This window comes from Marmota flaviventris, chromosome 4 (genome assembly GCF_047511675.1).
Source record: "Marmota flaviventris isolate mMarFla1 chromosome 4, mMarFla1.hap1, whole genome shotgun sequence".
Classification (NCBI taxonomy): Eukaryota; Metazoa; Chordata; class Mammalia; order Rodentia; family Sciuridae; genus Marmota; species Marmota flaviventris.
Window position 1 is genome coordinate 39,986,508 of NC_092501.1, and position 27,960 is coordinate 40,014,467.

General features: G+C 33.4%; 1 protein-coding gene across 6 annotated transcripts in view; it reads right to left on the reverse strand.

The window, feature by feature from the left end:
- Positions 1-8,018: 8,018 nt before the first annotated feature.
- Positions 8,019-27,960, reverse strand: part of Ccser2 (coiled-coil serine rich protein 2) — a 149,567-nt gene continuing 129,625 nt past the window's right edge. For 4 of the 6 annotated variants that reach the window (XM_027939967.2, XM_071611122.1, XM_071611121.1 and 1 more), the window contains one exon: positions 8,019-12,802. In XM_027939967.2, the coding sequence (XP_027795768.2) occupies positions 11,984-12,802 (819 nt within the window). In that variant the 3' untranslated portion in view covers positions 8,019-11,983. Of the gene's footprint in view, positions 12,803-24,605; positions 24,736-27,960 lie in introns of all 6 variants that reach the window. The other 2 variants (XM_027939968.2, XM_071611123.1) reach the window with 2 other exon arrangements.

Below are 27,960 nucleotides of genomic sequence, written 5' to 3' on the forward strand. Positions count from 1 at the left end.
CGCAGAGCTACTAGAGCGTAGCAGGTCAGCACTCAACTAGGACAGGCTCCAGGTGGCCTCATGGCTCACTTTTAATTTTGAAAAAAAAATAGTTTAACTCGAACCTTTCTCCACTGAGAAAATTAAGTTCGTAAGAAAAAAAAAAAGAAAGTTTTTTTGTTTTTTTTTTCAAATGGACAATGTGGTATAAAAATGTCAGTCCTGCTCTTCTGTATTTACTTAACTAGGCAATTTTTTTTCATAATTTTCTCATTTGCCGTGCTACAAATGTCCCTTCTTGCCCATGACAATGAAGAGAACCCTCTTACTAGAGCTATCTATGCTAGCTAGTTCTTTTATTAACTCCATTCCCTCATATCTTCTCTGGAAGATCCCTGCCTGAAGTAGCCTAACTTTTCAAAGTCTTCTTGATTATTCTATTAGTTGATGTTTTCACAATAGCCTGCAATAGGGTAACTGTATTTTAGAAAAAGAGCAAGACTTTCTCTCTACATGCAATCTGGTGATCTTTCCAGAGTCCTGGAAAAATAGATTTCTTACAAGTTTTATATGCCATTAATGCAAAGTGGCAAAGAAGAAAAAAATCATATATCAATCAATGTTGGAGTCATTTTCCCTATAATTCCCTTAACAATTATCCCCCTTAAGAGAAACATACCCAAGGTACTGCTAAGTTTAGGTTAGACATTACATATATTTTGGGTTAAACTGCACCAAAAATAATTTAAAAATTTACCAATTATTTATGTACAATGTATGTAGATACTAAGTAAAAATATAACTCTTAGATTAATATGCAAAATATACATAGATGTTCAGTGCGCATATACAGTCTGCCCTCCATATCCTTGGTTTCTGCATATGAACATTCAACTACCCTATAATTGAAAATATTAGAGATGTTAGGTTGTTGCTGACTTGTACTGTGTAGTTAGGTTGGCTGGCTGTATCTGTCCTGAACTTGTACAGGTTTTTGTTGTTGTTGTTCATTATTCCCTAAACAATATCATGTAACTACTCTTTCAGTAATGTTTATATAGCATTAGGCATTAGCAATATTGTGTAACTACTTTCGATAACGTTTACATTATTTTAGGTTTTATACATAATCTAGATATGACAACCTACACAGGAACATACATGTAGGTTATATGTAAGTACTATGCCATTTTACATAAAGACTTGGACATCTGAGGATATTGATAGCAATGGGGGTACCGAGATCAATCCCTCATGATATCAAGGGACCATTATGTAGGAACACACATATATCCACATGTGTAGGCAGTATACACAATTTTCAGTACTATCTACTTCTGTTCACTTATTCTTTTAAATATTTACCAAATGTCTTCTATGTGCTATGTGCTATTTCAAGTGAACAAAACTAACAAAAATCCTGCCCTTATAATGCTTATGAATTAATGAAAGAGGAAACATATTAAACATTACACACACTAAATGAATTAATAGTAAGTTAAAAAGAGATAAATTTGGGATAAGCAGAATGGTTTTACAATTTTAAATATGGGAAACAAGGCAGATTTGTTGAGGGGGGTGACATTTGATATAGCTATTATTAGACCCTTAATCTTTGGAGAGAAAAAGGAAATATTAATACAATGAATGATAAAAGTCACTTCCCTCTTTTTCATTCTGTCTCCTTAGGAGTTTATGGATCAGATTGGTATTGTACCCACATTTTAAACATGTAAGTCATTGCCTACCTGTAATTATGTATTCCCTTGTCTTCCATATAAGTGGGATGCTGAGAGTGGCAACTTGATAAGCAGTGACAGGCACACCTGGGTCACTTTTGATTAGCCATACATGAACAAGCTCATCCCGACCCCACTGCTGAGTAGAAGGTCACCTCATATAAGAAGGCTTCTCTGTGTGGACAAAACTGACACTCCTGTTTGAAAACCAAGATTCAGCCAAGGAAGAAACAAGGAAAACAATCCTATTCATAATAATCTCAAAACAAAACAAAAACAACCACCACCAGGGGAATTAATCTAACCAAGGAGGCAAAAGAGCTCTACAATGAAAATTATAGAACATTGAAGAAAAAAATCGAAGAACTTAGAAGATGAAAACATGCCATGTTCTTGGATAGGAAGAATTAAGATTGTCAAAATAGCCATACTACTCAAAAGCAGTATATCTGTATTCCAAGCAATCTGCATCAAAATACCAATGATATTCTTCACGAAATTAGAGAAAATAATTTTTAAATTCGTTTGGAAGAATAAGAGACTCAGAATAGCCAAAGCAATACTAAGAAAGAAAAGCAAAGTAGGAGGTATAATAATACCTGATCTGAAAATCATACTACAGAGCTGTAGTAACAAAAACAGCATAGTATTGACATCAAAATAGACATGAATATTAATGGAACTGAATAGAAGATACAAGAGACAAATCCACATACCTATAGCTATCTGATAATTGACAAAGATGCCAATTTACATTTTGGAGAAAAGACAGCCTTTCAAACAAATGGTGTTGGGAAAATTGGAAAGCTATAGGTAGAAAAATAAAACTAGACCCCTATCTCTCACCCTGCATACAACTCAAATAGAAATGGATCAAAGACTTAGGAATTAGACCAGAAATTTTACTACTACTAGAAGAAAACATAGGGCCAACGCTCCATCATACAGGTTCTGGTGCCAACTTCCTTAACAAGACTCCCAAAACACAAGAAATAAAACCAAGAATCAATGAGTTGGATGTCATCAAACTAAAAAACTTCTGTGCAGCAAAGGAAATGATGAGAGTATGAAGAGAGCGCCTATAGAATGGGAGAAAATCTTGGCCAGCTACTCTCCTGATAGATTAATATCCAGAATACATGAAGAATTCAGAGTTAACACCAAAAAAACAAAAACAAACAAAAAAAAACCCAACAACCCAATAACCCAATCAATAAATGGGCAAACAAACTAAACAGAAACTTCTGAAGAGAAAAAACACAAATGGCCAACAAATATATGAAAAAATGTTCAACATATCTAACAATCAGGGAAATGCAAATCAAAACTACACTAAGATTTCATCTCATCCCAGTCAGAAGGGCAATGACCAAGAGTATGAGTAGTAAATGCTGTACAAGTTCTGGGGGAAAAGGTACATTTATGCATTGTTGGTGGGCCTGAAGAATAGTACAACCACTCTGAAAAGCAGTGTGGAGATTCCTCAAAAAACTAGGGATGAACTACCGTATGACTCAGTTATCCCACTCCTTAGTATTTTCCCCAAAGATCTACAACAAGCATACTATAGCGATATAGCTGCCTCTGTTTATAGCAGCCCAATTCACAATAGCTTAATTATGGAACCAAACCAGATACTTGAACTCATAAGGCCATGTTTTATCTCATATAAGGAAGAAGAGTAAAAGAAAGGAAAGGGAGAGAGAAGGATAGTATGTAGAGATCAAGAGGCAGAGTAAAGCCATGGGTGAGGGAAGAAAATGCAGTATGAACTCTTATAAAATGTTCTGTACATATATGACAGGGAACTTCATCTTTATGCATAGGTAGAAATAACCAAATATAAATTAATAGGCCAGCAGAAGGAAGTCCAGAAGAGTGGAGGAAAGAGAATGGGAAAAAGGAGGGAGGCTGGGAAGAAAAGCAGGGAGGGAAATGAGAGGGTTCATGAACTGAAATCAAACTCCATGCATGTATGAGTTTGTGGAAATGAACCCTACTACTAGGTATAACAATAAAGCTCTAATAAAAAAAAAAATCTGATGTGGTTCCTCCCCAGGATTTCCAAGTGTGGGAAACCTTTCCAATGCCCACCAATCTAGTAAACAGAGTGACTGGCCAGCGCCCAGAGAGAGAAAGGACAAATAATGTCCTCAGTAAGAGACAAGATTCTGGGCTGGGGATGTGGCTCAAGCGGTAGCGCGCTCGCCTGGCATGCGTGCGGCCCGGGTTCGATCCTCAGCACCACATACAAACAAAGATGTTGTGTCCGCCAATAACTAAAAGAAATAAATATTAAAAAAAAAAAGAGAGACAAGATTCTTCCCCCAATCCTGAACCTTAGTCTTGATTGCTTCATGAAACTAAATACTTAAACAAACAAAAAAGCATATTCAAGAAATTCAATATACTTTATTGAGAGAAAATGTAGTCATATAATTCATCCCATCAAAGTGCTAAGGGGCCAGGCGCTGTGGCCCACACCTGAATCCCAGTGGCTTAGGAGGCTGACACAGGAGGATCTCAAGTTCAAAGCCAGCCTCAGCAAAAAGTGAGGCGCTAAACAACTCAGTGAGACCCTGTCTCTAAATAAAATACAAAATAGGGCTGGGGATGTGGCTTAGCGGTTGAGAGCCCCTGAGTTCAATCTCTGGTAACCCCCCAAAAATAATTTTAAAAAGTGCTAAGGTAGGGCTGGGGTTGTGGCTCAGCGGTAGCGCGCTTGCTTAGCATGTGTGACACACTGGCTTCGATTCTCAGCACCACATACAGATGAATAAAATAAAGGTCCAACAACAACTAAAAAATATTTTTTTTAAAAGTGCTAAGGTAAGAAAAACTTATGATCAAAACCATAATATTGTGAAGAGATATGATAAAATTCAACATCCCTTACTAATTTATAACTCTTGTCAATATAGGACATTTAGAAAATTAAATATGGAAGAATTCTTCCATAAAAATAGCTATTTACAAGTAATAACCAATGTCTGTATTTAAAGGAAAGCATGGCTACAACTACCATCATTGAAACATATTTGGAGAATTCTAATTAGTAGGTTAAGAAGAAAAAAATAGAATTTCAATAATTGGTAAAAGTAAATCATAGTGTTTCATAATTGCACGTGATAGTTATATAAAAATGCTCAAATGGCAAAAAGATAAACTAATTAAACTATTAAAATTTTAAGATTGTTATTATATAATCAGTATGCAAAAACAAAATTTGAAATTGTATTTCCCTACATCATCTCTGCTTCTTGTGTCTTTATTCTATATTCTTTCAAATGCCTTAACTTTATTTTCCAGGCTTCTTTGATTGTTGGGAATCAGATGATTAGTTTTATAATTCCTCCCCTTTAAAACCTTTTTTTCCTTTTCAGTCTATCTGCATCTGTTGATTTTCTACAAATACATTGTTATCCTGACCTACCTCTCTTTACGTTTAGAAGAACTAGGCCCTTTAGGTGCATTAGCTCCCTGACATTTTTACTTCTTTGTTTGAATAAGGTCTCTTTTCCAAAACAGTAGTACTCTTTCTTATTGAGAATGTTGGCTGGAACATTCCAGTAGGCAGAAGGATTGCTTTGACTTTCAGGTTTTTGTTTAGAACTCATAGTGGAGGAGCACAAAGACAGAACATCTACACTATGGCATGCCCCACTGCGTGGGCCACATGGGCATGTGCCCGTGTGAACCCCCCCCCCACCACCACCACCATACCCCCCGGTATACTTCATTCATGAAAGGAATTTTGTTCCCTTCATTTACAGGAAGTCTCCCATGTTTGTCTGGGAAAGGTACCTCCCGCAGCATCTGATGAGGGAATAATGGAGGAAAGCACTTGTGGTGTATCTATTCTTTCATTTAATCAAAGTGTGTATTCTACCACTATGAATTCCAAGTCTGTGTGTGTCTAATTTGACTTGTGTTTCAGATGCAATCAGTAGTTTCTAATTTCCACTTCATGCTTTTGGTTCACTTGCTTTCTTGGTTAAAAGGCTGCATCCTCTGAGATTCTTGACTTCAGATATCATTGGTAAACTCACCTACCTATAGTTGTATAGTTTTATAATTCCTGGTCCTCAGTATTTTGTGATGGTGCTTTTCTTTCATTAAACTTTTATGAGCTGTGTCAACATCTATAAACAAGGCAGTGAGTTTCGCCCAATTTGAACACTATATGAAGGGAATAGTCCCTAGTTTTTTTGACTTTCTTTTTGACTCAATATTGATCACACTTTTGATTTTATCTGTTTTTCACTTATTTTACTTGTAGTATTCCACACTCAGCAACTTATTTACACATTTTAACGTGTAGGATACTTTAATTCTTTCTAGTTTGGTGATAAGAGAAATAGTGCTATGGACATTTTCCAGTGAAAATGTGCATGCAGTTTCTTTATAGGATCTGATAGAAATGGCATTAATGACATTTCTTGTGGGAAACGAAAGTAGTACAGTTAACCTTTCTTTCACTTTAGCAGATCGACATTTGAGATGTGCTTTTGCTACAGAAGATATCCATTCTATACTCAAAATATTACCTACCAAAGAATTCACATAGAACAGGTGTGAATTTACCCAGATAAGGGTAAAACAACAGGTCATGTTTTGAGACCTGGAAATTAGCAATATCACTTTTATGAGAAATCAGGAAAGTGCCTACGGGGAAGTTTCTGAGTTCGTCCCATTTTTGCACAGAACAGATGCCAACATGAGGGTTGTGGAGGTGGTAGTATAGGGGGTGGGGATACTCCTCGATAAAGGAAAGCCTCCTGTGCAAGACCTAAGAATCTCTTCAGGGATCCAATGGCACAAAACACCAGATATTTCAAAATATTTGGATTTTGTCTATAGAAGAGAATGGGGTAGAAAGAAACAAAGCTTGGAAGTAAGAACATATGAGCTAAGACTGTAAAAGGGAAGGTGGCTTAGCATAGTTGAGAATCCTCAAATTAAATTCTAAGAACCTAAAGTAGAAAGCAGATTTAATAATATCTTATATGGCTAGAGGAGTTCTTGCATAAAATTAGATTACAGAAGGCCAGGTTTTCAGAGGAAGATGAAGGCATGCAACCAACCAAGAATAAACACTGTAAAACCAAAGATGAGAAAAGCACAAGGGAATTCAAGCCTAAAATAAAATGAAAATGAATGCAGAAAGTTAGCAAAAGAGTTTTACTGTTGCATTCAAAGGAAAATGATGAGCAGGGAACACATGGGAAAGGCTAGGTTCTGAAGAAAATGGTGTCATTTAAAACCAATTGTGGGGCTGGTGTGTTTCCCAGTGATAGAGAGCTCCCCTAGCATGGGCAGGCCCTGGGTTCCATCCGCAGCACTGCAAAAACAACCAAAACCAATCAAACAAAAACACTGGTGGGTTCATAAGCTCCAAGGCCAGGACTCTACCATTTTCACTTCTGTACACCCCCCAAGTGGCACATTTAAGCCATCTCACCCAAACTACTTACACCCAATTAGCAAAGGAAGAAGCCAGAATCATTAACTTTCACTCAACTGACTTTTCTGTGGGGGAAAAAGATTTTCAGAATGTTATATGTAGAATCAATAACAATATGAAGAAACTAAAATGGTCACACTTGATGAGCAAAAAAAAAAAAAAAAAGGAAAAAAATCTGACTCACTATAAGTAAGACTTACTAATAACTTACATGGTCTTAGTTTTGGATATAGATATTTTAAGAGGCAGTTAATGCCATTATGGAATTTATTACTCATGCACGTTCAATCACACTTTTTCCAGCACGTATGTAACCATTTTCCCAGTACACGTGTATCCACCTTTTATATTTTATTATTACATTTGATTAAATAGGAAAATTTAAAAAATAGATTTCCTACCTGCCTCCCCTCCCCAATTATGTAAAACTTCATTAAACACCTTTCTTGCTTCAGGGTATTCTATACATGTGATGTTTAAAAATAGTAAAACAAAATAATTAAAATGAAAATGTTTCCCCCTTTCTACTGCATTCTAATCCAAGGCACTGGTTTTTCAAATATTCAATACCCATTGTCTAAATATTTTCCTAAGATAAAGCAGATATTTTATTAAAGTAAAAACTGAAGCACTAGATCACTGACTGAAACTGTGAAAACAGAAGAAGAAAACGTTCCTCAATTCCTACTCACCCATCAGGGCTGGAGGTGTGGTGTGTATGTGAAGGGGAGTATGTAAAACAAAATTAACTAAATAAACAGTATTTATATCTTTGTGGAAAGAAAACATTGAGAAAATATAAACTAAAGAAGGCAACGTTGAGAAGGACAAGAGAATTTTTATAATTATGAAGTTTATTTTTTATTTACTATGCCAACTTTTTCAGGAAAGGACTTTACATTGGTTTTTATAATCCATTTTACAAGCAAATTCTAATATACAGTATGACTTGAATTGGTTTTTTAAATCAATGGAAACCACAATAGTAGATATTATTTTTGTTTTAGTTAGTCTTGATTTAGAGACTTTAAATTCTCAAGGTCAGTATAATCTTGTTATGGCAATGCTTTACCAAAAAGAAAGTGGGAAGTTTTTTCCCAAATAGGTTAAGACATATATCTTTAATTAATAACATAATTTTAGATTGGTGTCCACCATCATAATCATTTATCCAAATGTATTCTCTCAAATTGCTGCAGCAGAAAACTTTAAGGAACATATGGAAAGACAAAAGCAAAATAGAATTCAAGTGAATCAGAATTAAGAAAAATTGTGAGGCCATCATCCCCAAGGAAAAACATCAGATAATCATTTGTATTACAACTATAAATAATTTTCAGATGTGTGCATAAGCATGCAAACATAACTACCCAAACTAATTTACCAACATGAAAACTACAGTCAGCTGGAATGTAAACTGAAAACTGAAATGGTGCCGCAGTCTTATTGACCCTTCATTGCAGGCCTGATTGGTAATTTGAAAGTGCATCCCTAGGGCCGGGGAGGCCAGGAAACCAGCAGGACAACTGCTTGGAAACTGAGAGTGCACCTCTGTGTCTGTAACACCATCTACTCCACAGGAACTTTTGGAAGTGACAGCTATGGGGGTTATAATCTCTTTGATGCACTGAATAAAATACTAAAAGGGAGAATGGAACATCTGAAGAAAACATAGTGCTTTAATGGGAAAAGTGACATGCTGTGAATATAATTCTGTGAAAGGCTGTAGTGATATCTTCAAACAGCAACAATTACAGAGAGATTCATTTCACTAAACAAAGCCACACCCAAGAGGAGGCATTTTGATATTTCAGGCACAACTCCAAGCAATTAAGCTCATTTAAAGTGCAAATCTGAAATTTAGTTTCATATTCAGATTTTTACTTGTTAAAATACTTAGTAAGTTCCCTAATATCTATATAAACTACAATGAACAGTAGTCTATTTGCCTGGAAATATTGCACAAATGAAAATGAGACTCCAAAAGAAAAATACCAGGTGGTCTCAGTGATTAAGAAACATTCTAAATGATATAACTCTATAATCCTTTGCTTAAAGTCTTAAAATCATCTGCACCTATAACAATAATATACGCTTTATTTTAAAAAAATCAATATGCATCCATTAACAGCCAAATATATAATTCTGCATACTTTTTGCTCTTACACAAATATGATATTTAACCAACCCTACAGAACTTCTTCCACAGGACTCAAAATTCATTACTCCCATCATCTTCACCAATACCAAAAGTAAAAGTGACCTAAGTTCCTTCGAAGGAGTACTTGGCACAGAGTTGATTTACAGAAGCAATAAACAAAGGTCAAGCCAAATCTGAGAAGGTGATCTCTGATTATTCAGTAGAGCTACACTCATTTCCATTTCTGACATAACATTTTCTAAGGAGCAGACAAGCATAATATTCTTGCAGCTTTTAAGGAAAACTGCAGATATATACTTTGTTATTTGTGTAAGCATCCTAGATATTTTTCTCTTAAATGTATTATGCTTCATAATTATATTGATGAGCCTCTTTTGTCAAGATGAAGCTCAACCAAGGTACATAGAAGCTGAACTAGTAAGTTAAGATTATGCAAATACATCAGGGAGGAAGAAAAAAGAGTGGAAAAAATATTAGAATAAACAAATAAGTGGAGTCAACATTTTTATGTATAAAGACATTTCCTTCAGACTACAGCATGAAAAATAAATTAAAAACTTTCCCCCTAGGAATAAGACCAACTTGTAAATAATATTTCATAAGGGTCTTCTAGTAACACCAACTTCTAATAATAAACCAAAAACCTACTAATTCATTAATATGCTTTACTTTAGGGAAATACAGTATGATAGCATCCTATTTGCAATATATGAAATCAGTTTTCTCCTTCAAAATGTGTCCATCTATAGCTGTGGTCATTATAGCTCACCTTCACACAAAAAAAGTACTTTGCTTATATGTAGGATGACTGTGTACCAATAATATCGGGACCATGCAAAGCATTTTCTAAACTCCAGCACTTTTCTGGCAGAAGTGCTGTGGTATAAGAGTATGATACTAGATTTGTGATGCTCAACTGTTATAGATATAATCTCTGTATACTGGAATGGAAAATTCACTTAATGGTTCTCTGATAAGAAAGGGAAGACTGCATCAAATGGTAAGGAACACCTCTTTGGAAATTTCCACTAACGCACTTGCTGTTGTTTCTCTTATAAAGTGGCATATAATTTAACCAAAGTACATTTTTAGAAGGAATCCCTAGAAGTTGAGTGACTTATCTTTTTTGGCCATCATTCCATTTGGTATACTTTTGGTCAGCTGATCAAAATAAAAATTGGCCTTGTAAGGTTATTTGTCTGAAAAGTATTAATTCCAATTAAATTAGCTACACATGACCAGCCTAAAGATGACATGATTTGGGAGAACAGAATGCAAATGAACTGAATTGTCTGACAAGTGGCCTGCAGCATGATTGGGTTCATGCACATGGTTGCTTGGGGGTTTAACAGACACCTTTTGTAGCACATTAAAATAAATAAGCATACTCCCTTTGAAATACTCTTTAACGAAACACTATTTCCCATCTACAATTCTATTTTTCTTCCGAAATCTAACTTTCAAGAAATTGTCAAATGTACAACAACAGAAAAGAGAAACCTAAGAAACTCAGAAATGTGAAACTATTATGAATTCCAACTTTCTCAAGATAGTCTTACTTAAATTTATAACTTTTCTCAAAATATTTAACTTGTTTTGCTATAGAAAATAAGTTTTAAATCCCTATGCATGGGACATTTATATACCATCAAAGTTTTGTGCAAATATTTCAAGTCCACTATTCCAGTCTTCAGATATTAACATAAGTCAATAAATATAAATAATTATAATAAAGACTTACTTAAAATAAATGCTGTGGAACCTTAAAAAAAAGTTATGATGGATCCATAAGTCCTGTGTTATTCAAAACCGAATTGCCAGCAAAATTCTAGCACCAACATATGTTACAAATGGATATACCTTAGGTACAAGTTTCAAGGTATATCTCAAGCTCTTCAAATTTACCAGTAGCAATACAAGCACAAATTATATATGTATGTATGAAAAACAAGATGTTAAAGCAACATATAATTGGTTTATATATAATACTGAACATTTTCAGTCTGGGGAATTTAGTAAACAAATAAACAGTAAGACTAGCTTGCTGATTCCAGTAAGAAAAAAATAAAACTTACATAGTCTTCCCATTAAAAGTCTGATCTCCTTCTCCTTTATTCATCACAAGCTTTTGCATAGACCTTTAAATATATAAAACACTGGCCAGAACTCTACAGATTACCAACTTCCATCATCACCACATCTTGAGTTAAATTAGTAGCCATAGTCACAGGAGGAACAAGTGAAAGGAGCTGGGGTTCGGATAACCACAATTAATACAGATACAACAGGTCTAAATCAGCAAAGCCTACTTCTTGCCTGCTGAGGGAAATATTATTACTTTGCTGATGTGCAGAGGGATGGTTAGCATGATTAGAGTCTTCTGTAGGCTTCTGAGATGGGAAAGCAAACTTCTGTGTTTACCTGAGACGAGTATGCTCAAATGGTATATACTTCAACCAGGATATAAAATGGAAGAGCCAAACTAGTAGAAGCTTCCACGTTTTAATTTTAAGAGTTGCAGGCTTTCAGTGGAACCTCCAACATGGTAGCAAATTGCACATAAAGCTATTACAGAACAGATTGTTTTTTTTTTTTTCTTTAAAAAAAAAAAAAACAAATTGGCAGGTAATGGCTATGTACTTAATGTATCTTTGGTTTAGGAAGACGAGAATATCGATTAGAGGCCAAACAATCCCCAGAATGCAAATTGCCATTTGGATTCTGCATGATTTCTTTTTGTCGTGCTAGTGGCCTTGGGATACTTGTCTTGGACTGGAAGTTTTGAGGTTCTAGTTGGGGGCTGCTTATTTGTTTTTGTTTGAAAGAGCTGGAAGGGGGACGGAGCTTAGATGTTTTCAGATTCAGATTATTTGCCAGATTTGTTTGACTAGATGTTGGCTGAAGTTTTGCTGAATTACATGGTGTGATTGTCGGTGACTTCTTAGAAGTGGGAGTCCTACTTGGAGATGATTCAGAATCTGGAGGGGGTGCCAAAGAACTTAAGGTAGATGGCTTTAACAGCTTTAAGGATTTGGGCTGAGACGGGTAGCCCACCGGTGGAGACTGATCTCTTCCAACTCTCTTAGCTTGGTCTACTATACTTAACTGGGGAGGTGTCTGTAGAGAAGTAGGTATAAACTGCATGTCACTAATCTGATTCTTTGTCAAACGATAAGGCTCTTGAACATTCATGGTCATGTTCAAGTTCGCTTCAGAAGGTGCACTCTTAGTTACATCCATTTTGAACTGTGGGCTTGATGAAGAAGGCCGGTTTTCCAAATCATAATTGTTTTCTTGTTGCAAGCCATGTGTAAAGCCTCCATCTGGAAGGGCACTGCTCTGGTGCATGCCCCAGACTGCACATTCACTGTGGGCCTCGATATGTTGTGGCTTTATTAGTTTTCCCTGGGCGTGGTCTGTGGGTCTGGGCAGGTTGCTGGAAGGCTGTAGTACTTGAGGCTGTTAAAATTAAAAAAACATTAGCAGCAGTTTATCTTAGAAATGTCACACAGAAATAATGCAAGTTAAATTCCAATTAGGGTCTGTAGATATTCATTATGCATTAAAATGGAAAGTATATGTTTTTTTTAAAGTAAAAATGAATTGCAATATTCAAGTGAATTCATAAGACACATATACAAGTGAAAATGGAAACAAAAAAATGATACAGGCAATAAACACTAAACAAGATCCAAAATTAAATGGGGGAAATAAAATTTTAAAGTAGTAAAACTCATTATAGAAAAAAAAAAAACCAAAACTCCTGCCTTAATAGATTAAGGATTTACAACCTTCTCTGCAAGAGAAAATGAGAATGATTTCTATAGCACTTTGGTTTAATCTTCACGAAACACTTAACTATGACCTTCAGAATATTACCCATTTTAAAGGTATTTTTAATGTAAAGTTGTGTATCATGTTACCAAGCACTGTACCATTGTCAAGAATCAAAATTACCAGTAGACAGACAAAATTCAGAATAAAGATTATACTGTCAGCTTATGTGAAATTCTAATTATCTGAACAAAAGTAAGTTAATACACTTAATTATTAATACACTTAATAATGCTAACCTGCTTTTCAATATTCTTTTTGAGAATAAAATGTTTTCATTTTGTTCTGTCTCACTGTCACTATGGCTGACATGTAGAAAGCATATAGACCATATCCAAGAGTGAACATTCATTTAGTAAAATTAAAAATTGTCAGCTTTGTGATTGAAGCTCACGGCAGAGTACTCATCTAGCATATGTGAGGTCCTGGGTTCAATCCCCAGCAACATTAAAAAGAAAAAAACAGGCCTGTGAATGACTGGCTGAGAAAAAAACAAATGTGAAATTGTCTCTGACAGAACTAAAATAACAAGCTGACAATGGCAAAGTTCTTAAGGTTCACATGCCTCATGTGTATTTCTCTGTGCTAACTGCATAGTTACGTTCCAAAAAATCAGAAGAAATGTGCAACTATCATATAAATATGGAAAAAAAATATAAATCTTAACAGTTATCTTTCAATAGCCCAAAATACTTAAAATATATAGAGCAGGACTGCGCCTGCATTTATACAGGGGTGGCTTGTAACAAACTGTCCTTTCTTACATGTACCTCCTATTAAGTAATGTGGGCTAAATGTCAAAATTGTTTGGAAAAAGACTTTGAAACATGAACTTTTTTACTGATGCAATAATTTTTTTACTATGCCAATCTACAAATAATCTACCCAATATATCTAATTTCTCCCATAGAAAGGGGGAACCTACTTCACTACACCATTTGTGCTCTTTTACCTCCCTGACTAGCACTAGACAATAGCTGCCAAGGATCAGTGGTCAGGGATTAGATTATGTCATGGCTGGAAGTGAGTGAGAACAATGATTCAATGAACGAAAGCCAGCCCTGATGATATAGGACTGATGTGCTACTTTAAAATTAAAAAAATCAAGACAATGACTACCTAAATTAATCCATTCAGAGATATGTTTAATCTTACTGCAGAATGTTTAAACAAGCCAATTAGATTGTTGCTAAATATTCCAGACTTTAAAGACATTGGGCATTTTCACAATCACCACAGAGATGGTTAAACTATCTTTCAACATGGAAGGTCCTAAAATCAACAAAAAAGTTAATTCAATAGGTTCTCCTTGAGATTCCCTAGAAAACAACCATCATGTTAAAGTGATTATGAGTCTTATAAATATTAAAGGAAAAATAGAGAAGGACCATATTAAGGAAACCAAACTCTACCAAAAGCAGAAGGTGGGTAGAAAGGAAGAAAGAGAATGGGGCAACAATAAATGGCTGCATGAGGATTTGTTTTCTCTCTTTACCTTCAAACACAAAGTATTTTTGTCTGGAAGTTAAAAATCTTAAAACAATTTCAGGTTTTGAAAATATGAGTGACAATTTAAAAATGACTTTACTGCAATGTCTTTTGTAAAAAGTTATAAACATATACTATCAGCTCAAAGCATAAAAAGGTATGATTTCTAATTAAAGACAAAGTAATAAACTGATTATTAGGAAAACCAAACCTCCAGAAAAGGTATTGTGGATTGTAAATTATGTATTTGAACTGTCCTGATTCCCCAACTGATCATTCCTATCAGAAAAATAAATGGTGACACAATAGAGAGTTAGAGCCGCTTGTATTAAGTGTAATAAAGCACCATTTCAAATATTAAAGAATTAGAAAATGGCCAGGGTTTTAAAGAGTAATAAAATGTCAGGTTTTACTGAGAGGAGTCAGATTGAACAGTTACATAAAGTCTAAATTATCATCTAATTATATTAAATAAATCAGGGATTTTTATATGCTAAAAATAATGCAGGCTTTATATTTTTATTAAAAATAATTTTAGTCATATAATTACCCTATCCCAAAATAAATGTCATGTTTTATTATTTACTTGAAAATTACAATGTGGGAAATCTATTCCACTTGAAGCAAAAAAAAAGTCTTTTTCAAACAGGATAAGAAATGACTATAATATGAGCACTAAGGAGACAACTTGCTCCATGTGTGTGTGTGTGTGTGTGTGTGTGTGTGTGTGTGAGAGAGAGAGAGAGAGAGAGAATGTATATGTACATATGTATGTATGACTGTGGAAATGGTTACCCACTAATGACTGAGTTGATATTAATCACCTGCCAGCAAGCTACTTCTACTACCTCTAGCAAGCAAAAAAGTGTTTTAATGGGTTGGTGTTTACACTATAAGTACCCCAAATTCTAAACATTCATATAAAGGCAAGATATTAACAGTTCATCTTGTGTTTCTATGACCATAAAAGGTACACTTTCATATTTTTCAAATTAATTAAACTATAAAGATCCCACATCCTCATGTAAATGAAGCAGGAATATTAAAGAATATTGTTTTTAAAATGTCTATTATGTACCAGGTAATGTACAAGGTATGGGAAAATCTGGAGCCTATCATTATGTAGTTCTTGTGCTTGATAGACCTTCTGAAATAGTCAGGTAAACAAATGATGAAACCTCTTCTCAAGCATAACATCAAATGGGAGCAAAAAGGTAACATCTATCTAACTGGAAACATTACAAAAGGCATCCCAAAATTGCAAACTATCTATACTGAGTTTTTAAAGGGTTAGTAGGAATTTGCCAAGCAGAAAAGACAGAAAGAAAAGAAAACTCTGATTTTTTTTTTTATTTTGGCACATAGTGGGGATTAAATTTATACTTGCTAGAAAAATAAATAAATAAATGAATGAATGTTAGCTATATGGTCAAGAACTATTTCTTTGGTTGTAAATTATCAAAGTGATATTTTCTGAAAAGGTCAATGATGAAGCATTAATGATTAAAGAAAAACCAATTTTTAAAAGATCATGAGAAAAAGATATCTGATAATAGGAAAAATGGTTTTATTTTCCCCAATTTGGGATTAACTTAATAATTCATGTTTACTAGGCTAGAAGGAAAGATTAATTACATGTTAATTAGAACACAAATGCCTGTCATACTGACCTATAGGCTAAGTCATCAAACTGATCTGAAGACTAGCCATTTCTGGACCAAGAAGGATGGGAACACTAAACATTCAACTGTTTTCTATTTTTAACTCTAACAATTAAATATGACTGCACATGTAAAACAATTAGCATAGCTAACATATAGTAAGTGCTCAATAAATGCCACCCATGATTATTAAAGATACAATAATGATGAATTCAAGTTATGGATTTTAATATAACAGTCTTGATTGAGGGGGAAGCAAGTTCTTTAGAAGGATAATAATAAATTAGTTGCTAAAAAAATGAGGTTTTTACAATAGCAGGTACATCTGATATGGCATGAAACATGATTCCTTTACTGTCTTCCTAGAGATAAGAACTGGAGCTAGGACTGCAAAGCACTTGGAAGTTTAAAAAGAACTTTCATATGGTTCTATGAGGAGCTAGTCACAGAATTGGATCTCTTAGCTTCTGGAGTCAGCCTCATCTCAAGTTTGAGTCCTGAATCTATCCCTTACTATTGGGGAAATACTGGGCAAATGACTTCACTGTCCTGAAATGGAATTCATAATTTATAAAGCAAGGATGTACACCCAGTATATATACCTCCTAAAACTGTTTTAAACAATAAACAGTAAAATGCACAGAAAGTGCTTAAGACAATGTCTGGCACATTACAAATACTTGAGAAATGTTATACTCTGAGCTCTGAAAGATCAGGGTTCCATTCTTCCCAAGGGTAGCAATTCAAACTCCAAGTTTACATGCATAGTCTCTAACTTTCATAAAACTGTAGGTAGAAGGTATTGTCTTTTTCCTTTTGAAATGAGTAACTGAGGTTTAAAGAAGTTGAGTACCATGTCCAAATGTCACACACTTTAGCAAATGGCAAAGCTGAAATCTGAACCATCAGAGAATTAAAAGGTAACACTAGAACTCTGTAATTCTGCTATTTCAAATTTTCATGAGTTCACAGGCTTTTAGAATATCAATACAGCCAGAAGTTCTAATATATTTAAGAACTCTGAAGACAAATTCAATAGTATCATTCAGGTTACTAACTTTACTAGATATACCCTATTTTCTTCTTTGCTGATTTCACTCGTTCAGAATAAGTCTCAGACATCAAAATCAAGCCACATTGTGGAACAGTATTTCTGGAAAGAGGTGGTTCCACAGTGACTCCATGGAGAAATACTGAACACTGAGAAAAGGCAAATCAGCACTCACCACTGAGAAAAATTCTTCACCTTCACTGTCTCATTTTGCCTCAAAGATTTCTAGTATGAGCTGAAGGAAAAGTTATCAAGTTTTGTAAGCATTCTTGTCTAGGTCATTACCAAAAACAAGGTACCTATAAATGTCAAGTCCCCACTGAGCAAAAATATGCCAAAGTGTGCAAAGTAGAAATCAGGAAATGTTCTAAAGTATAAATACTACTATGTAACACACATAGGAATTACCTAAAATTATTTTCTGAATATATACAAATTTATTGTTATTATTAAATATGCTTTAAAGGTTAAAATGGAAATGGAGCCATCTGTAACATGCCTGTAATCTCATGCAGGCTCTGACATGCATCATGCAAACTGGAAAAAAAAAAAAGCAAAAAAAAAATGATTATGAGGGAGGCGGTAGGAAAAAATCTGAAATTGTACTGTACCACGCTTTGTCAGAGAAGTAATGGACTAACTTCTCAACTCCTTGCCAATGGCACAATAGGAGAGCATAGACGAGAAAAAGACAGGACAATGGCGTCAGAGACCACACACAACACCAAGGATTGCAGTGACTGGGTAGCAGCCAAAAGTATTCGCTTTGCTATTGTTGTTTCTCTAGGCATTATTTGTTATTTTACGTACTATATCTGGATCTGATAAAAACATTTCTTAAAGTGAGTTATACCTTCTTACTAAGGTGGTTTGCATGTTAGTACAAATATTCATGTCCATTGACATCTAAAAGTTCTCACACTTATAGGAAACCACATGAACCTTACTAAACAGAACACTAAAGAGAAATCTGACACAAATTAATATTCATACTCCAAAGATCTAAAAAGGTTTGGCCCCATGTAATCCCTCATAAATAAAGTAGAAATTATAACAAAAATATTTTAAGAATTTCTTGCAGATTATAGAACTAAGTAAACTTCAGTATTTGTTAGTTTACATTTACTGCTACTGCACTAAATATCATTAAAGGTATAATCTAATCTTAACATAAATATGAAGTAATAAACTACATATGAGATTCTGCACATCACTATGAAGATGGAAGATTTAACCAGGTCCCTAGTATAACAAGATTCAAAGACTTTTGCTCTAAAGTTCACACAAAGTCAGTTGTGCCTTCTAATTTTTCTGGAAACGAGGAATGCTCTTATTCTTCTAGATCTGACAATGGTGCCTCTACAGCTCAGAAAACTTAAGAGAATAATATTTCGATAAATATAAATTTATAAATTCAGAAATGAAGAGTTCAATGGCTTTTCTAAGTTCACGATTAATTAACTGCTTTAAAAAAGTATCAAAATGATTTAAGAGTGACTTAAAAGTATTTACTATGGGTGGGGCATGGTGGCACTTGCTCGTAATCCCAGCTGCTAGGGAGGTGGAGGCAGGAAGACCATGAGTTCAAAGCCAGACTTAGCAACTGAGTGAGGACCTAAGCAACTCAAATGAGACCCTATTTCTACATTAAATATAAATATATAAATATAATATTTTTAAAGGGCTGGGATATGGCTTAGTGGTTAAGTGCCCCTGGGTTCAATATTCCGGATACCAAAAAAAAAGAAAAGAAAAAAGTATTTACTACAAATGCATAAGTGTGAAATGATTAAAATGGTTAATTTAATGGATCTATATTTTAAAGACACAAAAATACAAAATCCATCAGCATCTAGCTCAGATGCAAATTAGTTCAGGGGCTAAAAAAAAAAAACCTAAATAGTTTCATAATAGTACAAATTCTACTGGTATAACCAATATGCATGGCAGAATACGACACTGAAAGCACTATGGACAGCAGTAAATACTGGCTAAAGAAACAATCCCACTCTAAATAACCAATTATTATAAAAACTTTAATACAGAAACACATAAACACCAATTGCTGTCTTTCCCATAATTGCAAGTACTGAGAGAAACTAATGTATGCTAGGTTTATGGGAAGGCCTATTAGACCATGAATCAGGTACACATTTCTAGTCAATTAATCAATGGCTATACTGGTAGCATTTGAAATTAGCTGCAAAAAATGTATACAATATTTCACATTCTATGTTAACCAGTTTTTTTTTTAAATCAGCTTAATTCCACAATTGAATTAATTCAGTTTCTATCAACTTATATTAGTTTCAATTTCATTCAAAAATATTTTATTTTTGTGAAAAGTCACTCCAAGCTTATTTATCATTAAAGCACTAAGGCTGAAGCAATCTTTACATGTAATATTGATTACAGTCACATGTTGCAGTCAATCCGATTGAACTATGTAAACTTACACCTTATAAGCATGTTTGACAACATCACATACCAAATATCCTTATAAAGTGCATACTCTATAATCAAATAATGTATAAGAAATTTAACTAAGAAAATGTGCCAAAACTGATTTATATATAAAATAGATTGCTCTGCAATAATACATCTGTAACTAGAAACAACAATGTCAAACAATAAGAAAAGATTAAGTTAAATTATATCCACATGATATAGCATTAGCATTCATCAAACAAGGATTTGAAGAAATATTTACTGGGAGAAATATTTTATATAATGATGGTATGTATAAAAAAGCAAACAAAAAAAATGAAAATACATAAGATTCTAACTTTATAAAATAGAATAAAAAAGAGTAAAAGGAAATAAACCAAAATGTGTCTGTTCTTTTAATTCCTCCATACTGAGCCACTGCTATATATAATAAAAAGGGGAAATGTTGATTTTAATAATATAATAAATATATAAGGCTCAGGCTCTGGATGTAGAATTTATTTATTTAATTTAATTCTGGTTTGTTCACTTAACCTGAGCAAACTACTACATTATTCTGATTTATTTGCTTATATTTTCCATATTATAAAATTGGTATAATTGCTTTGACTCTGAGTTATCATAAGAATCAAGTGATAATTTAAATAAAATGACAAGAAAAGTACTTAACACATTAAAAACCAATAACTCAACTAATAATATATAATAACTCAATAACTCAATAATAATAACTAATAATAACTCAATTAATTAATATTAGTCTTTCCTCCTTTCTTAAATATACAGCTAATTTAAAAATATATACATAATAGTTTTTCTACATGAATAATTTGGGAATACGATTTTTAAATAGTTCTTACAAAGACTAACCAGAGGATATGAACCCTAAAGAGAACAATTCTCCAGCCAAAAGGACTGAAAGAATAAATAAAAAGCTAAGGAAAAACTTAAGAGAGGAAGTATATGGGCTGGAGATGTGGCTTAAGCGGTCGCGCGCTCGCCTGGCAAGCGCTCGCCTGGTTCGATCCTCAGCACCACATACAAACAAAGATGTTGTGTCCGCCGAATACTAAAAAATAAATATTAAAAAAATTATCTCTCTCTCTCTCTCTAAAAAAAAAAAAAAGTGTAGTGGAGGACAAGCAGAATTCAATATTACTATTTGGATGAATAGCTGGATTTTGCACAGGGCTTATCATCCACTTAAGCTATTCCATTTTCCAATAACAAAACTTTTTCATGGCATAGACTTAATCCTTTGGAGGCACCATTTAAAAATAAAGATGTTTCTATATAAATAAGAAAGCTTTACTATGATCAGATACACAAAATCTATGCATACTAAGTTATCTAAGCTTTTTCCTTCATATTTGGTTCATTAAAACCAAAATGCTCAGACTTATATGGGCAAAAGAGACCAGTGCTTTTTCTACACACAGGCTGCTGGCTGCATTTTAAAAAATTAAATAAAGAGGAGAAAACATGAGGATATCATATGTCCTAATGAAAAGTACTATTTCATGGATCTTTTATCAAAATTAAAATATATACAAATGTATTGAGTTGTAAATACACACTTTCATTCAATAAATACATAATGGGTGGTGACATAAAATGAATTTAGAATCGCTTGTCAAAATGGTTTGTAAAATATTCCCTGAAGGTTACAAGGAGGAGAAGGATACAAGACAATAAATCTGCAATTCTTAATATAATGCTGGTGAAGACAATTTTATTACAATATAAATTTAGAGATCAGGCAAGGTTTCATCAAGAAACTGCCAGGCTACTAACATATGTATAAATACATTTATGTGAGTTTCATTGTTTTAAAACCATTTTTTGCCCCTTCCCATCTAAGCCTCTAGGCTAAGATAAGAAACAGGTATTCTTTCAGAATATGCTTTTTAAAACAAAGTATTCCTATAAAAATATTCTCTGACAAGAAAGTCTATCTGGAATTAATATTAAATCTTTATACTAGTCAAAAGTAATTTTTAAATTAAAATTTCCTACTATGAGGTAGGTTGTACATTATTCTCAATTTCACACAGTTGGAAGTTAGAGTAGAAAGACTAAATCAATGCCAGTTAAATGAATCTGGACAAAAGCTGAAATCTGGACTGACAGCAGGAAAGAGCTCTATATCTAAATGTAAATTATTTTCTGTTAACTTAGAAAAAATTTAATTTGAAACCAGAAGATAGACATCAGATAAAATAGATACTAGTAAATTAAGTGAAAAGACATTTAAAGTTAAAATCTCTAGAGAAAGAAAGGGGGGAAAAAAAAAAAGCCCACAAACTAGGAACTTCCATTCATCTCCATTTTCCTATTGTTATTCTTAAATTCAACAAGAACATTACTGCCCAGTGCAGCTTTCTGGAGCATGTAGTGCTAAATATTCCTTATAAACTCTATTTCATTTCTGCATATTTAAAACTGCCTACCTTTTTTATACTGAAAGGTCTACTATTCTCATAACTTAAAAAAACAAACAAAAAACCATACTGACATTACTGAAGACTATCAAGGCATTTGCACTGAGATGAATGTAGTATACTCAAGAAAGCATGAAAAAGAATTGTCTAATGAAATAGATTACAATAAATGAGAAATCTCTCAACTAACTTCCATTACACAATTGATTTCTGCAAAGATGGGCACAAGGCACTACATATTGACTATATGTGAACACAAATATTATCTCACAGAATGTAATTTTAGTGTAACAAAAAGTGAGATCTATTCTAAAATCCTTTGGAAAACACTAAATTTACTCCTGTAATTCCATAAATTTCTCTAGTTCTATGTTTTATCACCAGAAAAAAACTTTGTTAATGAACTGTTTCAGCTGTTCTCAGGGTTAATGCTAAAGGGTGTAGCAGTTTAAAAGTGTCAAGCTCAGAAAAGCTATCAAAATTGTAAGAACAAGTCCTCTGATTACTGCTTTATCCAAACAGAATCTCACAAGTATGAAAGATCAAACCCTAGACCAGTACTCTTAGCTGTGTAGGGCCATGAGAACTTTTTAAGGAAAAAATTTCTGTGTGTGTGTGTGTGTGTGTGTGTGTGTGTGTGTGTGTATCTACGTATCTATATCCCTATGTGGATAATATACCCATCCAAACTCTAGAACTAAAACTTTCTTCTTACTAATCTGGAGATGCAGAGAAAGGGGTTTGGTCTAGGAAAATCAAATAGTTGAATCTTGAAGATAGTGTTATAGAAATGCTCCTTATAGCTGGAAATGAAAAAGATAGCTCTGAAGAGCTAAACAAACAAAAACCAAACACTTGAAAATGAAGGGCTAATAACTCAAGGAAAGTATAAGAAAATTCAAAAGCTATACAATAAACTAGTAAATAAATCTAAAATTCTATTTATGATACAGAATATTTAACCCTAAGCTTCAATTCCATATTCTAGCTAGCTGAGGGGAAGGGAAAGGGAGAGGATTCGGGGCAGGGTGAGAGTGGGGAGGTAAATAAAAAGGGTCTTCATTAAGAACAAAGGTAGATGGATTGTTCTGAGCTAAATCTGTCAAACCATGCACATTACTGGCATAAGCCTAATACTACATTATTATTTGTTATAGCTGCCCATTGAAATTTCAGATTAGTTCACATACAATTTAGTATGATTCTTCACATACTAGAATTCTTTAAATGAAAGAGAAAAGGATGCAACTATTTGAAGAGAAGCAAAAAGGAGAGTTTATAAAGATGATTGGTTATTATTCTTCTCGTGACTTCCACTAAATAAATGAGCTTGCTATAAAAGGCTATACAAACTCCTCTATTTTTCATTAAAACAAAAGCATAGAAGAAGTCCCCAAATAAACTTCACATCTTGTTTGAAATTCATGTTGACATCTGCTGATTTTAACTAATTCAAGAAATAAAATTTTGTTGAAGTAAATCATATACTAACTGCTTAAAATTTCCATTTGGGGGCCTTTGATAATTTAAGATAATTAATAAAAAATTGATATGAATCACAAATCATGGGAAATCCATGGAGAAGGCAAAAAAGTGACTGATTGACAATAAATATTTTTCATTAGTATTAGCTTTTTTGGGTGACTTTTCAAAAAAGATAAAATATAACCAACTTACCAGATATACTTAAGTACATAATAGAAAAAGAATAAACACTGTTTTAGAAAGTAGACTTAATATAAATAAAAAACTTTTTAAAGTTAAACAATGACTAATTCATTAGAAATGTTAGTAAACCATGCATATTCAAAAGCCATTTCTTCTGTGTTGTAAAGCAGCTGATAAATTAAAGACATTAGTTGTTAAAAAATAAAAACCTTGGAAATACAATTGAAAAGGTATTTTAGATGATACCAAAACATAATTGAAGCCTTTGATTAGGAAATATTTAAAGAAATGTGCAATGGTCTAGTAAGCCTGCTCCCTAAACAGTATGCATCTGTCCATCAAATCATTGTGGATAGTGTGTACATTTTTAAAATTACTAGATAAAAAAGTAATTTTATTCACATATTTCAAGAACTTGAAAAAAAGAAAATGTATTTAAAGACAGATGCATGTCAGTAGGTCTAGGGTCACTGGCAATAGGTTTAAACAGCATTAGAATGAAATTAACCTCAAGATAGCTTTCAAGAGGTCATTAATGTATAGGTCCATTTACATGCAGTAAAAAGAAATGTTAAGAGAGATCACAGTGCTTATTTAGCATATGCCTGCAGATCACTCAGGATGGGAAACGGAGGTACTGGGGAAGGAAAGATCATGCAGAAGGGAAATACCATGAAGGGGAAGCCAGAGCAGGATAGGAGTGAGAGACACAGACTCACTCTGTCTGCGGTGCGGTGGAACAGTCCGTGGGATCACCTGGAAGGAGCCCTGCCAAGGAGAGAAGGAGGGAGAATACCCACCCTGTACAGAGAAAGAGATGGGGTAGGGAGGTATAATAAAAAAGGGAACCGAAAAATAAGAAACCAAAGTCATAATTTTTGATTTTTTAAATAACACAAAGCAATAGTGTTAATGAGAAGATAGATTTCACTTTTTTAAACACAGGCAGCTCAAATTACTAATATACATAACAATCCAAATTTAATTTTTTTCAAAATTTTTAAGAAAAAATATTTTCTTTGATATTTGTAGTTAACATACACAATATTATGTATTTTGGGTATACATTAATCATCACATATCTCTTTAAGGTAGCAGATTCCAGTCTTTTATAGAAAAAGGAAATAAGTTAGGGAATATAGAGTTTAAGTATTAAACATATAGATAACGCATTAATTTATGAATCAGGCAATCAAAAAACTCCCACAGGAAAAAAATTTTATTTCTTTTTAAGACAGATTTTCAGAGAATTAGAAAGTAAAAATAAATAACATTAGAAGAAGTCAGCAGAGCCAAAATAGCATTAAAAAACACTCAAAATACTGTGACAACTAAATCCTTTATAAAGAACATGATATTCAGACCCCAGGTTATACACACATGCTTTTTAACCTGAGTAACTTGTAGTTTTTTAACTTTACTTTAATCACTGATTATGAGAATCAGAATACATTTGAAATGTCACTTTATTAATTTCCTCACTTTTCAAATAAAAATGTGTCTTTATGGAAGAAAATAACTGTTCATCGTCACACAATGGAACCAGTTGGGTTTCATGTCTGTTATAACCAGTATCCTCAATGATCAAAAGATCTTTATAAATAAAACTATTAAAACACTCTTAAAATATTATCAAGAAAAATAGCCTGTAAATCATCATCATACCTAGTTAAATTTGCAAAAGAAGGCATGTGCATTTTTCAAACCAATGAATCTGACAGGGTTTTTTTTGTTAGAAATATTATTGTATTAGAAAATTACTAATCTAGCTTGTTGGTGTTTATAAATTTCATGAACATTGTTTCAAATAAATTTTTTTTTTCTCTCCTCTCCATCAATATTCTTTGGCTCAATGAGGTAAAATCATGCATTTCTTTAAATTTAGGAGTAAGCCTATACTGCTGAATATAAAATAAAAAGAAAAGAAGATCCATTTTTCTATGCTGATAAAAGAGAAAAAGAATTACAAGAAGCAAAAGAGAATTAATGATCTTTAGAATATTCTAGTAAATTTAGATCCTGTCTTTTGAATACTGTACTTCCTTTACTAAGAGAGATGTTGGCAAAAACAGCTTAGAAAATATTTAATAGGAAATGATTTCCTATGTGTTCTCCATAGGATTACCTGCTATAACTCTATTTTACTGTTTTGGTTCAAAGGTTTTATACAAAATATTGCCTCAACCAAATTCTCTTTACATGTTTTACCATGTTTCTACCTACTGCACTGAATAAAAAAACTTTCAGATAGCGACTTCGAGATTTGCTCAAAGTGCTATCATAGATTCTTTCATCAAAGAAATTACTTCTCAAAGTCTGCAGAATAACACCAACTGGGAGTCAGGGCCCTGTGCTTTTCTTCTTGGATCTTTCAAAAGCCCTGTAAACTTAAGAAAGTCACTAATCTCTAAACCTGTTTCTTCATTTGTCTTATGCAAGAGTTAGAATGATTCATCTCTAAGAAGTTGCTCACTTTTAGTTCTTATGATGCAGTTACTCACATCTGCTCCTACCTCACTACAGAGTCATTGCTGTCTTTGATTCTATTGATAAAGCATTTTAAACTATCAACTTTGTATTAAATTGTCTCTTCTGTTAAATCATTAATTCATGAAATAATTTCAGTATCTGCAACTTTATAGGATTTTAAAAAGATTAAATATCCCCTCTTCTCTGGCTTAATACTCCTTAGCACACAGCAGATTCTCAATAACTACTGATTTAAACTGAATTAAGTTACTATGTTTATGTAGAGATGGAGCTATCATATCTGTCAATCCTGCCCATACATTATAATCACCTATGAAATCTGAAAAACAAAAACAATGACACCACCTTTATTTCTCTAAGACCAATAAATCATAGTCTCAGGGAAAGGTCTGCATGTGAGAAGGAGAGAAAGACAACCTTGTGAAATAAATACATGAATAATTCTGCCTGCCACAGCCAAGGGGTACTCACCTATTAGCTGACTGGACAGCTGTTTTCTAGCAATAAGCCACCTGAGCTTATGCCCAGAAAAGTAAAGAAAGTAATTAATTTCTAACCCTTAAAAATGTCTTCCTCCACATTCCCTAACCATTCTTTCAAAATTATATCTACTCTCCTTAGCTCATTTCAAAGGAATTTCTTAAAAAATTTATCTGATTTTACCTAAAACAATTATAATAAAACTTATTTTATACTTAGAGCTCTCCACAGATGGGGGAATTTCAGATCCAGGAGAAGATGGAGTAGAAACATTTCTTCCTTTTCCTACTATTAAACACTTCTAAAAATCCTGATCACTATTTATAAAACAAACAAAAAACTCTGAAAGAGAGAAAAATCAGTCCACCTAGGAAGCATGGTACCTGAAGAACAACATGCTAGGGAGTTCCTGCATTTCCTTTTTGCCTAATGTATCCTAAGCTAGGTGATAGATAAGCTAGCATCCAGAAATGCCAAAGAACACAAACAAAAGACCTGCATGTTCTAGCCAAAGGAGTAGCAAAGAGGTAGCCCAGCCATGCATAAATCTTGTACACAATAACCTCCCTAGCATTATAGAGTAGACCCAGAATAGGATAATTGGGTCTTCCATCCTTGCCCGGCTGTGACACTGTCTTATGCAGTTCTTAAAATATATATAAAAAGTATTTTGAAGATACTTAGATGTTGTGGGGATATAGCTCAGTTGATAGAGTGCTTGCCTTAAATGCACAAGGCCCGGGGTTCAATCCCCAGCATCAAAAAAAAAAAAAAAAAGACACTTAGAAATGGTGAAAAGGAAGGGACTTAAAGGAAATAAAGAATAATATTTAATAGACTATGGTTAATGTATATATGTAATGCAATGCCTAAAGCAACAAAAGACCTATATACAAAGAGATACACTCAAAATACTATATACATATATATCAAAATAAAATTCTGAAAAAAATGGTATAAGTAACACATGAAAAAGCAAGAAAAATAAATAAATAAAAGTGAGTAAAATTACAGACTTAACCTGAAATATATCAATTAATAACATGAAATATAAAG